Genomic DNA, 14,485 nt, shown 5'->3' on the forward strand with positions numbered 1-14,485 from the left:
GGTTCTGTTGGGGGAACGGAGGGAGCAAAGAAATAAACACAGTTTTGTCTCATCCTCCTGGCTGAAAAAAAAGAGTTAGAGATAGAAACTAATTGGATTGGTTAGTAACATCAAATTGGAACTTAAATTCTCTTTTTGCTCTTTTTTATATTTGTTCTCCTAAATTAGAGTGGAAAATAAAGCCAGAGAAGAAAGGGGTGAAACAGGATACAAGCTGGGAATGGAACTTCTGATTTGCTCTGATTTTATTCATAGATGCACAGTGTATCAGACAAACGTGGGGTCATGTCTTGGTCCTTCTGATCAGCTGAGTGACCGTGAACAAGTCATTTGAACTCTGAGGATCAGTTTCTTCATCTGTCACATGGGGGCATGACAGGGGCTGGTTGTGAGGACTTCGCAAGTTAACCCACGTGAAATGCCCCGCATATCATGAGTACCCAATGGCCCTGGTTACTGTTTCATCAGACACCCAGTTAGATGGTAGGGCAAAGTTCTGTCTCTCTAGTACCTAACAGGAAGTTTTCATCTGGCCCAAGAAGAACGTGTTCTTAATTTTAGAAGATCTTTTTTGCTAAACCAGGAAGAAAGTTGAAATAGCAAGGATAAAGACTAAGGTGGGGGTGCGGGGAGATGAAGAGAGAGAGGAGGGGTTTTATGATGGGCCAAGGAAAGCTCCCTGACTGCGTCTACCCAGCTACTTGCCGTTAAATCCATTAGATGGGGCGCCACCCACATACGGTCTGCCCACTGTGAGAACGCCCTCGTGCTTCTTGGGGGGCTCCCCAGTGCCGACTGTAAGTAGACCAGCTACATCCTTCGTGACACTGGCAAATGAATAAACCCTCTCTAGACCAGGAGACCCAAGGGACAGCTGGCCACCCAGGCCTTAATACCTGCACGTGACCACACCAGGCGACGCAGCCCATCAGCAGGTCAATACGAGGCTACTCTAAACAGCCCCCACTTCACAGGGTCTCTGCCTTGTCCTGTCCCTAAATTTTACTGACCTGAATCGGAATTTCTTTACAAGTATTAGGTTTAGATTTGTGTATGATTGAAAGAGATGTGGGTGGGCAAGCTGCTGCTGAAAATGATAGCTTCTGTGACTTTTCATTTTTTTAATTTCAGTGAAAAAAACAACTCCTTCGTAGTTCGTCACCTTCACATGGACCTCTTGAGAGTGGGATCAAATGTTATGCAGACTTTCACCTTTTCTGCCAGTGAAGAAAATATGGACCATCAGGTAAACTGTAATGTGGAAGGTGGGTGGTGGGGGAGGGAGCCAGGGCTCGTCTACAATAAAACCACCTCTTTTGGGGCATCCATGGAACTGACCAGATGTGTTACTACACTTCATTACAGACTCCGCCACATAAAATATCTATTAAGTAATTCATCATTATGTAAACATACACGTACTAAATAAACGAGCTTTTTCTGTCTCTTTATCTAGGGGAGGGAGAGGGGATAGAATTGGGAGAAAAGAGGCCATTGGAAGGGCATGGCCATCCTTCTGTGCTATTTTCTTATAGAGAAAGAACACTTTATAGAGGCTCTTTTTACTTTCTCATTTCACTTTCTTCTCTTCTGACTTTTCCATCTAGAGACAGGGTGGGCCTAGGGAACCCAGCACTGGCCTAGGAAGGAGAATGGGGTTTAATACCCAACTTTGCCACCAACTGGCTGTGTGACTTTGTGCAAGACACTTAACTGCATGAAGCATGGATTTTCTCTGCAAAATGGAGATAACTTATGCTTATATGCATAGAGTTGTTGAGGAAAGCGGATAAGGTGAAGGATATGGAATTATTGTGAGATATTCTGCAAGTGTAGAGTGTTATTACTTGTAAATATTAATGTCCATTTATTCATTCAACCAACCAACGTTTAATGAATACCTGCTAAGTCTGTGCTCTATGGCAGATACAAAGATGATCCAAAGGCATAGACCCTATTCTGAAGTGGCTCACAGGTAAAGGGTGGAAGGCAAACAAATGAGCATTTACTAATGTCCAGTGTGGTCAGCACAATAATGGAAATGCAAGCTCCCTGGTAGCAGAGGACACAGTACCCAACTCTGCTGGTCTTCTCAAATTGCAGTTTAAACCAGTGACTTGTACTCATACTGCCTGCTCAATACCCGCTCTGTTATCTATGAAAGTTCACTTTTAAAATGCCAAGCTCACCATCGGAGCTCTTGCTCTCCAACCTCAGTGGGAAGCTGTCAACCTTGCTGCCTGTGACCTCGCCAGAGAAGTAGCCGGCAAAGGTGATGCTTTGATAGCGGGGGGGGGGGGGGAGGTGTGCCAGACATCACTGTACAAACACTCCAAGGATGAAGCAAGGATTAAAACTTTTTCGACTCCAGCTAGAGAGTTTTGCCAGGAAAAACGTGGACTTCTTGATCACAGAGTTAAGCCTAGAGTCACAGGGAAAGGATTACTCTATTTTGGCAAAACTGCATAGCCTTCAACTTTCGTGAGGGTTTTGGACTGTCGCGTGCCCTCGCTTCCTCCATATAAACAGTCGAAGACTTATGTGAATGCACTGTGGTCAAGGCAGCATCCTTTCGCTTGAAGGCCAGCTTCTCAGTGAAGCCAAAGGACAGGCTGAGAAGGGCCTTGCTGCAGCCGTTGGTTTCCCTCTGGGTGGCCGCAGCAGCTGATTCCTGGGGGCCCTACAACATGGCGTGAGAGGAAGGGGACAGCGATTTAGGGAGCATCCTCTCCTGTGGGCGGGCAGGGCTGGAAGGAGCTGTGTGGGGGTGAGAGGCTGTGAGGGAGCAAAGCCCAGAGGGCAGGCAGCTACTCGGGCTCATCCGGGCCCCACCTGATGATAGCGCTCAGGGCCCAGGGGCAGTTTCCTTGCCCACCTCCGCCCACACCTTGCTCACTCCCATCTCTCTGTTTCACTAAAGATGTAACATGTGAGTGAGTGGTATTGTGAAGTTAGAATCCATAAGAATTGTCACTGACTGGACATGAAGGCCCAGAATATTCTCTTCCTGGGTATGGAGAAAAGGGAACCCTCCCACACTGTTGGTGGGAATGTAAATTGGTGCAGCCACTGTGGAAAACAGCATGAAGATTTGTTTAAAAACTATAAATGGATTTACATTATGATCTAGCAATCCCACTCCTGGGGATATATCTGGAGGAAACTCTAATTTGACAAGATAATTGCACCCCATGCTCATAGCAGCATCATTTACATAGCTAAGACATGGAAGGAACCTAAATGTCCATTGACAGATGAATGAATAAAGATATGGTATATCTATACAATGGAATACTTCTCGGCCATGAAAAAGAATGAGATAATGCCACTTGCAGCAACATGGATGGACCTGGAGATTATCATATCAAGTGAAGTAAGTTAGACAGAGAAAGACAAATACCACATGACATCATTTATACGTGGAATCTTTAAAAAAAATGACATAAATGAACTTATTTACAAAACAGAAACAAACTCACAGACATAGAAAACAAACTTATGTATATACATGTATAATTGAATCACTATGCTATCCACCAGAAACTAATACAATATTGTAAATTAACTACACTTTGATTAAAAAAAGGAAAAAAAAAGAATACTCTCTTCCTTCCATGTCCAGAATATAAAAAGCCCTCATTCCCTATTTCCCATCACAGTTGCTACCTTCTGGAATCAAGCCCTCAACCTAGGTCTTTGCCCCCAAAAAGGACAATAACCTCCCAACTGCTAGCTCCCCAATCACTTCACTGAACCTACTGAAAACCTTGCTTCGTCAACCTTCCCAAGGCTCAGGGCCACCCCAGCCTGGCTAACCCACCAGGAAAAATCATCTGCAGGAACAAGCACAAACGCCAGCCTATGTGTTCTCCAGATGGATGAGAACAGAAGTTTGTTTTTTAAGAACCTCTCTTTTGATTTTCTCTGCCAGTCCTCACACACTGCTTCTGCAGAATCTGTTTCTAAGTCAAGAAGGAAGAAATGGGAAAATGTCTGTTGGCTTTTCTCCACTTAAATTAAGGTCAGCTTTTCAATTGTGGCGCTTAAGGGAGTTCCTGGGAAGCTTACCCCTGCAGATGGCCTGGGCTTACCGGACACGGAGTCCTGTCCACCATCCGCAGAGACACCCGGTAGCTATTGCTTCCCTCTCTGTGCCCCAGGGTTTTCATATGCGGAAATGATCACATTTCCCTTCCTACTTTCTGGACCACTTACGAATATCCAACTAGAAGCGAATATAAAAACACTTTGAAGTGTAAAGCATGATAAACTAGTCATCATCCTGCAGAGATTGCCCCAGTTTCATAAAGAAGGAATTCAAAATTTATTAGTAAAACTCCTGTTCCTTCAAAACTACAATTTTTAAATACTTAGTTACATTAAAGCCTTTTTAGTCTGAGCTCTGAATGAAAAAATTTGTTATTGGTAAAAGAATTAGAAGATTGACTTAGAAAGGTATTCTTCAGTCAGTCTGATAGAGACATGTTCCTTAGTACGATTTATCACATACATTTCGTAAATGTTACAACTGTTTTTGCAAAATTTGCATTCTACCTTCCAAAATCAGCTTTATGTTTGGACCAATAGAAAAAAAAAATTTTCTCTTAATATTTTGAACACACTGAAGAAGCTGTGTGAGCTGTGGAAGTCTTAAAAGAATCTGGAAAACCCGTGGCAGCCACCATGTGCATAGGCCCAGAGGGAGATGCGCAGGGTGTAACACCTGGACAGTGTGCTGTGGAGCTGGTGAAGGCAGGTAATTTGGACCCATGATGTGAGAAGCATTTCAGTTATTGTCTATGTATGAAATTTAACAGCGTTTTTTAATATCACGAGAGCAGTTTGAAAATAAAAGCATTAATTGGAATCGGTCTCTTTATCTGTAACATTGGGAAGTGGAAGAGGGTAGCTAATCTCTAAGCAACCTTCCAACTATTAGAAAAGAAAATTTAAAAAAACAAGTGAATAAATTGTGAAACAAGTAAATAGATTTACTTCTTGGACTAGGGGCTTCGATGGTTGGCGTGAATTTCAGATTTGGGCCCAGGACCAGCCTGAAGACCATTAGGCTCATGAAGGAAGGCCTGCAGGCTGCAGGGTTGAAAGCGCACCTGATGGTGCAGCCCTGGGGTTTCACACGCCCGACTGCGGCCAAGGAGGGTTTATGGATCTCCCAGAATAGCCCTTTGGTAAGCTCAGGTGCACGTTAGAGTCCTTGTGATTTCTTGTTGTGACAAAATGGACATGGCTATAATGAACAACGACAGAACAGACCTAAAATACGAGGCTACCTAAGATGAAGACACTGAATGTTAACCAAAAGTGAGCTATCTGAAGAACCCACCCTCTAAAATGAATAGTTTTTTAATTGAAAAAATAACACCCATCAGAACATCGATCCTTTGAAAACCAAGATGGTAACAGGAGTGCCCTAGCTATTGTATTACAGGACTGGAGCCCAGAGTTGCAACCAGATGGGATATTCAAAAATATGCCAGAGAGGCCTGCAACCTGGGGGTCAGGTACATAGGCGGGTGCTGCGGATTTGAGCCCTACCACATCAGGGCGATGGCAGAGGAACTGGCCCCAGAAAGGGGATTTTTGCCACCAGCTTCAGAAAAACATGGCAGCTGGGGAAGTGGTCTCAGTATGCACATCAAACCTTGAATTAGAGCCAGGTAGGAATTTTTAAATTAACATTACTATTTCCTCTCATCTCTTTTATTTATTGTTGTAAATAATTATTCATGCACATGGTGATAAAAATTCAAAGCACAGAAGTGTATAAAATGACAATAGAAGCCATCCCGTTCCTGACACCAGTCCTACTTCTAAGGGTCACCTGTTTGCCATTTGTTTTGAAGTCTTATTTCTCTATTTTTGTTTTATCAATTTTAAGTGGTAATTACCCTTTATGAAAGTTAAGAAATTTAAATCACATAATCTTCCCTTTCCCTGTTCACTTTCCCCCAATTCTGACTTATTACATTTTTGCTTGTTCTGTTGGTTATCTTTATAAGTTTGAATTTCATATTTAACCAGTTATTTTTAAATTCATCAATATGAGGCAGTATCTCTTGATTCCACTCTCTGTAAAATAAGAATTGACTCTGCTTCCCTCTACCTTTCCTCCCTCATCTACCTCGTGGCTTCTTGAAGGTATACCATTTCTTTCAAATCATCAAGGTTTATAACCATTGTGTTCTGCTTTGTAATTATAATTAAGTTTTCCAAGCTTTGTTTGTAGATTTATTATAAAGATATAAAGCTAGTAAATAACATTTACAGAATTATTATAATTGTCATGTTAAAAAAGGAGGGCTTATAAAATATAATCAGAATACAACTTTATTTTTGTTTCCTTTTGTCTCTTTAAACCTGCTCCATGGGTGAACTCTTTTCCTGTGTTCCTGTTTGAAAACACTGGCATGCCCCAGAACTTCTTTGAATACTCTTAGGCAATAGAAAGCCCATGACCATTTGACTTAGCAAACACAGTGTCAATGCAGTAATTAAGCATTTAGTTTACTAGAACAAGTTTCAAACTTAAAACCTGGAACAAGTTTCAAACTTAAAACTTCTCTTTTCCAGCAGAATCTTTCAATATGCAGGAAACCAGGGAAAGCCAGTCTGAGCCTTCTCCTTCTCTGTCTTATGCTTCCAACCTTCCCTTCTCATCTTGTTCATCATGGTTTCTGACCTCTTCAGATTCAAAGACCAGCAACCTAAAAGGAAGGCCACGTTCTCTGGGCCTGGCAGATCTTCATGAGTGCGTTTATGGTTCTTTAGATGCTTCCCCCGGAAACTTCTGTGTATATTTCTCATGTCACAGGCATTGCATTTTTTCTCTAAAAACTTTTTCTCTGCTTCACCCTCAGATCCTGATTTTTATCAGCAGGTCACTACAAATATGCTCCCATTCTATTTTGGGAGTCTCATTTTCCTTCCTGGTGACTCTTTTGGGTTTGATTTTAAATACCCCTAGGCTGGCCCTGCCTCTCCAAGAAGGCTTAAACTGGCTAGAAGACTTTTCATCCTTCCTTTATTGAGACAAACTTGGAGAGTGTGGTCTGATCTCAATTTAACCACACCCTCTTCACTCACCAGCCAACCTGTTGGTCTCTGGAATCTAGATTTTCCAGTGTAGAGTCAGGTGAGTCATCTGTCTGGTTCTTAGCCACCTACTTTGGAATTTCGCAGAGTTTCTGTCTTGCTTTAATACCTGATATCTACCATATCTTGGTGCCTCCAGTAAAATTTCCAATCTAATATCCTGGTCATGATTTTCTAAACATCATTCACTGCAGAACCAAGCGGTAAGCATGAAACTATGGAGAAAGAGAAATAAACCTATTTTTACAAAACTCGAGCCCTTGTAGGAGAAGGTTCCAAGGTCAAATTGGTTCTCTTTTCTTACATTTCATCCGTAGTCCAAATTCAGGCCATATATTAATCTGTTTCCTCCTTGGACTGTGTCTTTCTTTGTACAGCATTTGGTTTTCTAGGAATTTCTAATTAACTTTCTTTTTTATTGTTGAAAGAAGAATAAAAGGCCTTCACCTTCTCGAAGGTCTTCCAATATCTAATTTATGCTATTTGTTATAATCAATCACTTTATTACGGAAGACATTTTTCTGGGGTCCCCTTGAATTTCTCTATCTCTTTCTTTCTCATCTGTCAATACAATGCCACACCTTTTCCATCTTCTAGAAACCAGCCACAATCTTGGCTATCTTCTTGAATTAGTGCTGTTATGTCTTCAGTCCATTTTGTACTTTATTTCAGTGGGACTTAGAACAGTCTTTATTTTTGCACTGGAACAACTTTCCTAATGTAAATTAATTTGGATTGTAAAAGTAGGCAAGAGATCATTTAGGCAAACACTTCTTCTGGGAGATAGGGATATTTATTCAAGATGTTTTTTATAGGTCTCAGGCTTAGAAAAAAAAGTACTAAATAGAAATATAATTAAAAGGTGAGGAAATCATACTTTGGTGATGATTAAAATAGTTCATATAAGTGAGAAATGGCTTATTTTAATATGCATTGTCTAGGGATCCTTAAAACTTATTAACAATTAAAGATGAAACATTATTCTGTAGAATAAAGCCAGAAATTTCTTACACCCTAAACTCCCAAACATACTGATGTTCGCAAAAATTTGTGATTACACAGAAACCTGTAGACACCCCAGATTTCTGACATTTCCATCATCCAAAAATATTGATTTATTCATTATTTCATTAAGTAAAGTGGAAAAAACTGTAAAAAAAAAATATATATATACACACACACACACACACACACACACACATATATATATTTAACATAGAGGTCTGTGACCAGGAAACTTTGTACTCTTCTTTGTCTAAAAACAAGGAATGAATACTGACAAAGTAATTTGTATTCTGTCCTTAGTTACTTTTTGAAGAACTTTACTTTCTCAGTACATTAAAAACTGGCTTCATATATTTGCCATTATGTTATTAAGTAGACCTAGAAGGACCCTGCTATAGAAATTTCAGAATGAATGTAATTCACAGAACCATGTAAATTCAAACACATTGCCTTTTTCTGAAAGGTAGTGTGAAACCCAGTGACTATTATTGAGGACAGAAATGTAGACTCCTGGCATTAATGGATATGGGCATATTTTTTGTCTGTATGTTGAGACTGAAATTCAACTTGAGCCTGATCATCCACTAAAATTATGTGTATTTAGCAAATATGTACATAACATATTGAGCTTATAAAACAGGTATGAATCTTTCCATTAATTAACTATGCATTTTTTAAAACACAGGGCTAGAAGAGAGTATTGGGACAATCTGCTGCCAGCTTCAGGCAGACCTTTCTGTCCTTCACTGTTAAAGCCAGACGTCTAAGGAATAGTGAAAGAAAACACTGAAATAACAGGACGGAAAGCAATCCCCCTCAAGTCCCACTTGGAACCCTTCCTCGCCTCTATCCTCATGCCACCTTGATGTCTCCAGCTGCTGAACAGCTAATATGTTGTCAATTTAACACAGGATGCGTACTGCACTCCTGCTGTGGTTGAGTGCCAAGCAGGATGCTGGAGGAGATGCAAAGATGATGAGAAAGGCTCCTGGTCCTCCAGATAGTTCCTGTGCAGTAATGCTACAGGGCATGCCTTGAAGGTCATCATGAATAGCGAAACTTGTCTTGTAGAGTGAGTGTGAGATTTAAAAATAACCAGAAGTCACTGAGCACCAAACCCAGTAATTAATTCGGTGACTAAACTAGGCATAGGAGGAAGATGGGGTGGCATTCTAAATTAAAACTAAATCAGTGAGTCTGCCTTTCTTAAATGATTTCTATAATGACTCCAAAGGCAATCCCAAATGAAAAGAAGCAAAAAATATTCTGAGCAATGGCAGGATTATTGAAGTAATCATATAACCATCCAAAGTGATTACTTTCAAAAAAGTTTTACTTAAAGATGTTAAGTCCTAGAATTTTTTTAATGTGTCTCTATAATCACAAATAGCTAGATTACAAACTACTTAAGGACAAGAATCATGCAATATGCTTCATATATTTTTCTTTGAAGTGTTTAGCATTGTGCCAAGCATACTAATAGATACTCCATGAAATACTTACTGTTGGTTGTTTAAAATAAATAAAAATAGATAAACAGTTTTAGGAGAACGTTTTTAAAGTTAGAGTTCAAATCTATCTTGGTCTAACATTTTCTTGATTTACATTGAGCTATTTGCTATGTGCTGATTTCTCCCTGTTTTTTCAAAAATACTGTTATCAATTTGCAACAATTAATACAATTAAAAATAATTTACCTTTTATAGTGTTTGAATATTTGAAAATTTTTGACCATTCTTTGGAATAATAATAACAAACATGTATTACTTATCATATTCCAGGCTCTTTCTTCTCTTTCTCTTTCCCCTCTCTCCCTCTCTTTCTCCCCTCTCTATTATACATTTATATATATAAACATATATATATATATGACAAAAGCCATCCTTGATTTATGAAACACATAGTTTTCATTTTGAGTGTAGTACACTCAACTTGGAGCAGAATGTTGATGAGATAGAAGTTTGTAAAACTTCCCAGGGACAAAGAGGTAACCAATAAAGTCTTTAAAAAACAGATTTCCTACACTGGGAGATTCAAAATTTATATAGTAATGGGATCACAGCTTAGGTAATAATAAAAACATATTGAAGAAAAGTATTTCAGTCATGTGGTTCTAACTCCAACTTAATAATTGTGCCCCCAAATAAAGTAAAGAAAGTATACTTAATACCCTACTCTTGTTACCATGGTCTGACAATACTAGACAACACATTACCATTTAAAATATTGGAAAAGTGAAGACAAAATTATATTTTATGCAGATGAAATAGTTACATTGCTAGAAATCTCAAGAAGGTCATCTAGAAAGCTCTTACAAATAATAGGAAAATTCAGTAAAGTGGCTGGTTAAAAATTTTATATACCAAAAAAATTTTTATATACAAAAGCACTGCCTTTTTATACACACGACAACTATTTTGAAAGTATAGTAGAAGATCTATTTTACGTTTTCAGCAAAATGACTAACTGTCTAGGAATAATATTAACAAGAAAGGTATAAGAGCTGTTGAAATCAATTTAAGGGTGCAAACTAAGATGAATACATCTATACACATACTTATAAAGAACAAAGACAGTACTTTAAGAAGCAAAGTTGTTCTAAATTGATTAACAAATGCAATATAATCCCAGTGGAAAAAAATCATCAAGACTGAGGGGAAATACACATGCAAACTCTCAAGTTCATATTGCAAGGGTGGAGGGTGGGATTACAGGAGCAATGGGAAAATTAGAAACAGATGTAGTGAGGAAAGTGTGGCCTTACCATATGATCACTATACATAACTCAGTAATTAAAGTTACCAGATGCTTGCATAAAAAAAGATCAGATTATTATATACATATATAAAACATATATGTTAATGTCTGATAAAGGGGTATTTCAGGTCTGAGGAAAAGCTGGATTGTTTAATGATGTTGGACATTTCATCACATCTGGGAAGAAAAGTTGGATCTCTTAGAACAAGTTCAGAGATAATAAAAATTTTAAACATAAATCCATAAAAGAAAAAACTCACACATTTCACCATATAAGAAAATTTTAAATGTATGCATTAATTAAACAAAGGTGAAGTCAAACAGGAATAATGTGTAATGAGGGTTAGTAGCCACTTCTCCAGTAAGGGAGTCTTGAGCTGCCCTAGTTCAACTGTCTTCCCACCTATGCAGATGTTGTGAGGGGGACTCACCCATGTGGTTGGCATTCAGAACGCCACTCCACCCCATTTTATTGGCTTACAGGTGTTGTGAGAGGGAGATGTACCCAGCTAGGGACCAAGCAAAGCCTTGGGTCAGTACTAGCATCACCACCCTTGCCTGCTGGTCACTTTTCCACTGTAGGATATGATGCAGTGAGTGAGGGACCCCAGGAACCACAGTGCACCTAGTAAGGATGATGTGAGGTGCTGCTGGCACTGACAATGAGTTCAGGCAGCTTCTGAACATTCTGAACACATTATCTCTTAATGTGGTAACTTGAATCTTCCCTTCCAAGAAAGAAGATCCTCTCCCTTCTTAGGAAACTTCTGCGGATCAACTCTCAGCTCCTGTGTCCCCTACATGCACCTCATACTATCTCCTCCCCACCTCCCCCAGTGTCCATAACCATTTAAGTTTTTCTGAAAAACCTCTTTCCCTCTTGTTCTGTTGTTATAAAAAAAAAGTTCGATATACTAAGGGAGACTTTCCTTAAACTACAGGAAATAGATTTCCTTAACCTATTAAATGTAGGAAAAGATATGCAACATATTCAAAATTAGATAAATATACATGAAGACAAGATACCTTTCTTCACCTGTATTGACAAAACCCAAAAAAACTGATAATACCTTACGCTGACAACGGTGTAAGGGAAAAGACACTATCACACATATGCTTTTTATAGACGTGGAAACTTGTACAACTATTTAGAAAGCAATCTGGCCATATCTATTCAAATTTAGAATTCACACACCCTGAGACAAACAATGTTATTTCTAGGAATGCAACCTACAATTATTTTCATATTTGTACAAAAGCCTATGTCTGGAAGCTACCAAAATATCCATCTGTGAAATACTAGTTAAGTGAACTAGTTATGGAACATCTACAGGATGATAAGTCATGGAACCATTAAAAACAATGCATGAGTGGGCAGAGGGTATAGCTCAGTGGTAGAGCGCATGCCTAGCAAGCACGAGGTCCTGGGTTCAATCCCCAGTGCCTCCATTAAAATAAATAAAGCTAATTACCCCCCACCCCAAAAAAATAATGCATGAGATTAACATGTATTGAAATGGGAGGATCTCCCAGATAATGCTTGAAATGAAAATATGCTCCTGTCATGTGTGCAGAATATTTCTGAGAGGAATGCTTCCCTTTTAAAAGAGGGAGACTAGTGATTGAAAGTATGGTGTAGAAGGATGACTTCCTTTTCTCTGATATCTTTTTTAGTGTTTAAATGTGTTAATGTGGGTAGTTATTACTTTTTCAATGAAATACAAAATTTTTAAATTTTTATAGTTTTAAAATTTTTATTGAGATTTCTGATAAATGTGGTAAAATCAGGTATCATGAATTTCCTGCTGTGATACAGAATGAGAAACACTCCATCACCAATGACGCATCAGCCAGAAGTGCTTGAGTGGAATCCAATCTAGCCTTTGGATTTCACTCCCAATTTAAGGGAAATACAGGCAATCTAGGAACAAGGCAAACAACGCCACAAGGAAGCAATCAGGTGGATCATATATTCTACAGGGCAGCTGGCCTGCCATTCCACAGGTCAGTGTGTTGGGAGTGCTCATCTGTATAGAACAAACCCACGCAATGCATGGTCCTAGATTGGATCCTACTTTTGACAAACCTGTTATAAAAGGCCTTTGGGGTGCAAATTGGGAACATTTACTATGGACTGAGTATTAAGGAATCAGAATTAATTTTGTCCTTTTGAGAGATGCATACTAAAATATTAAATTACTACTTGTAATTTACATTAAATATTTTAACATATAAAAATGAGGATTTTCTTAAAAAGTGAAATTTCTACGGGCTCTGATTTGGTATAGGGAAATTAAAGAAAAAGTAATTGTCTGTAAAAAGTTAAAGATCAGTGAAACTAAGGAAAACAAGCTTGAACGAGCTCTTTCCAGTCCCACAGCAGATGTTTACTGTACTAGGGAGTTTCAAGAAGAGGAGATGGCCCTCTGATAAACCCTGCTGTGCCGTGTGTAAAATCCGCAACACAAACCTGCAAACAGCTGGCATAGAAACCATCGGAAGGGATCGAAGAGATGTGCTGAAACTAAGGGGTGAAGTTCAGCTGGGAAAACAACTCCTGCTTCCCCACAAACACAGCCATAATTTGATAACCTTAAGCAAAATTGTAAGCAAAGTTAAGCAACACACTTTGGCTGTACAGCCAGCTGCCTTGAAGATAAGCAGATATCTTGTTTAATCAATAATGAAAACGCTGAAAAGGATTTCAGAAGGGTGCAATTTTGCCTGACATCAGAGTTATTTTAATAGAGTCTTAATCAAGTAGGTGGGCCAGGCTGGCTAAGGCATTGCTGGTACTCTGGAAATCACATTTCTTTTCATCCTGCTATTTGGGCTGAAGAGAAAGCAGAGAAGAGGAGGGAGAGGGGAATAAAAGTTGTATTTTGTATGATATGGATTCATACGAGCTGACCTCTTCAAAATAGTGAAATTGGAGAAGCATCTTTCCATGTGATGCTGACTACTCACCTTGAAGGTTCTGTGCTTTCATACTAACTATACTCACTCATTCATGCATTTATTCACTCACTCATTCTTACACTATCCAAATAACATATTCCTAGTGCTTGGCCTCTGACAGTCACTGCACCCCTCCCATAGTACCCCACATTCATCTTGAATAACTACAACCAAGTTTTAATATGCTGTTGACAACTCCTATTTACTAGCCTGTTTCCTACTAGGAGGGGCAGAAAAAATATCTTGTTAATCGTTGTGTTCCCAGTACCTGGCACATTATAGAATTCAAAAAAAGATGTGCTGAATGAATGAATGAGTGGGTGAATGAATGTACCAACCATGCTAGGGTCAAGGGATGCAAAGATGAATAAGCCACTGTCTTATGCTGCCTTGTTGAATTTCCTTGCCAGAAATATTTTGAGGAATCAATGCATGATGTATGACAGACTAGCATCAGATTGTGTTGGCTTAAAGAAGCTGAAGCTGGGGAAACTGGTGCAGGAAAGTCCATCAGGAAGTGGAATGGCAGGCTGCACAAGCAGAATATAGGTCCTGACTGGAGGCGATGCAGGAAGCATTAGGGTAGAGGAGGGGGTTCACACTCAAGATCATGAGCACTGGAAAAAAGTGCAATTTTAAAAATGCATCATAG

At 39.2% G+C, this 14,485-nt stretch overlaps 1 protein-coding gene across 1 annotated transcript; it reads left to right on the plus strand.

Moving 5' to 3' along the window:
• The first annotated feature begins 1,154 nt into the window (after positions 1 to 1,154).
• On the plus strand, positions 1,155 to 9,819 carry BHMT2 (betaine--homocysteine S-methyltransferase 2). Its single transcript, XM_032474942.1, is given in 8 exon segments — positions 1,155 to 1,246; positions 2,218 to 2,351; positions 2,353 to 2,414; positions 4,607 to 4,756; positions 5,008 to 5,124; positions 5,127 to 5,189; positions 5,450 to 5,678; positions 8,804 to 9,819. Coding segments are annotated over 8 exon segments (915 nt in total). The 5' UTR covers positions 1,155 to 1,168; the 3' UTR covers positions 8,886 to 9,819.
• Positions 9,820 to 14,485: the final 4,666 nt, after the last annotated feature.

This window comes from Camelus ferus, chromosome 3 (genome assembly GCF_009834535.1).
Source record: "Camelus ferus isolate YT-003-E chromosome 3, BCGSAC_Cfer_1.0, whole genome shotgun sequence".
Taxonomy (NCBI): domain Eukaryota; kingdom Metazoa; phylum Chordata; class Mammalia; order Artiodactyla; family Camelidae; genus Camelus; species Camelus ferus.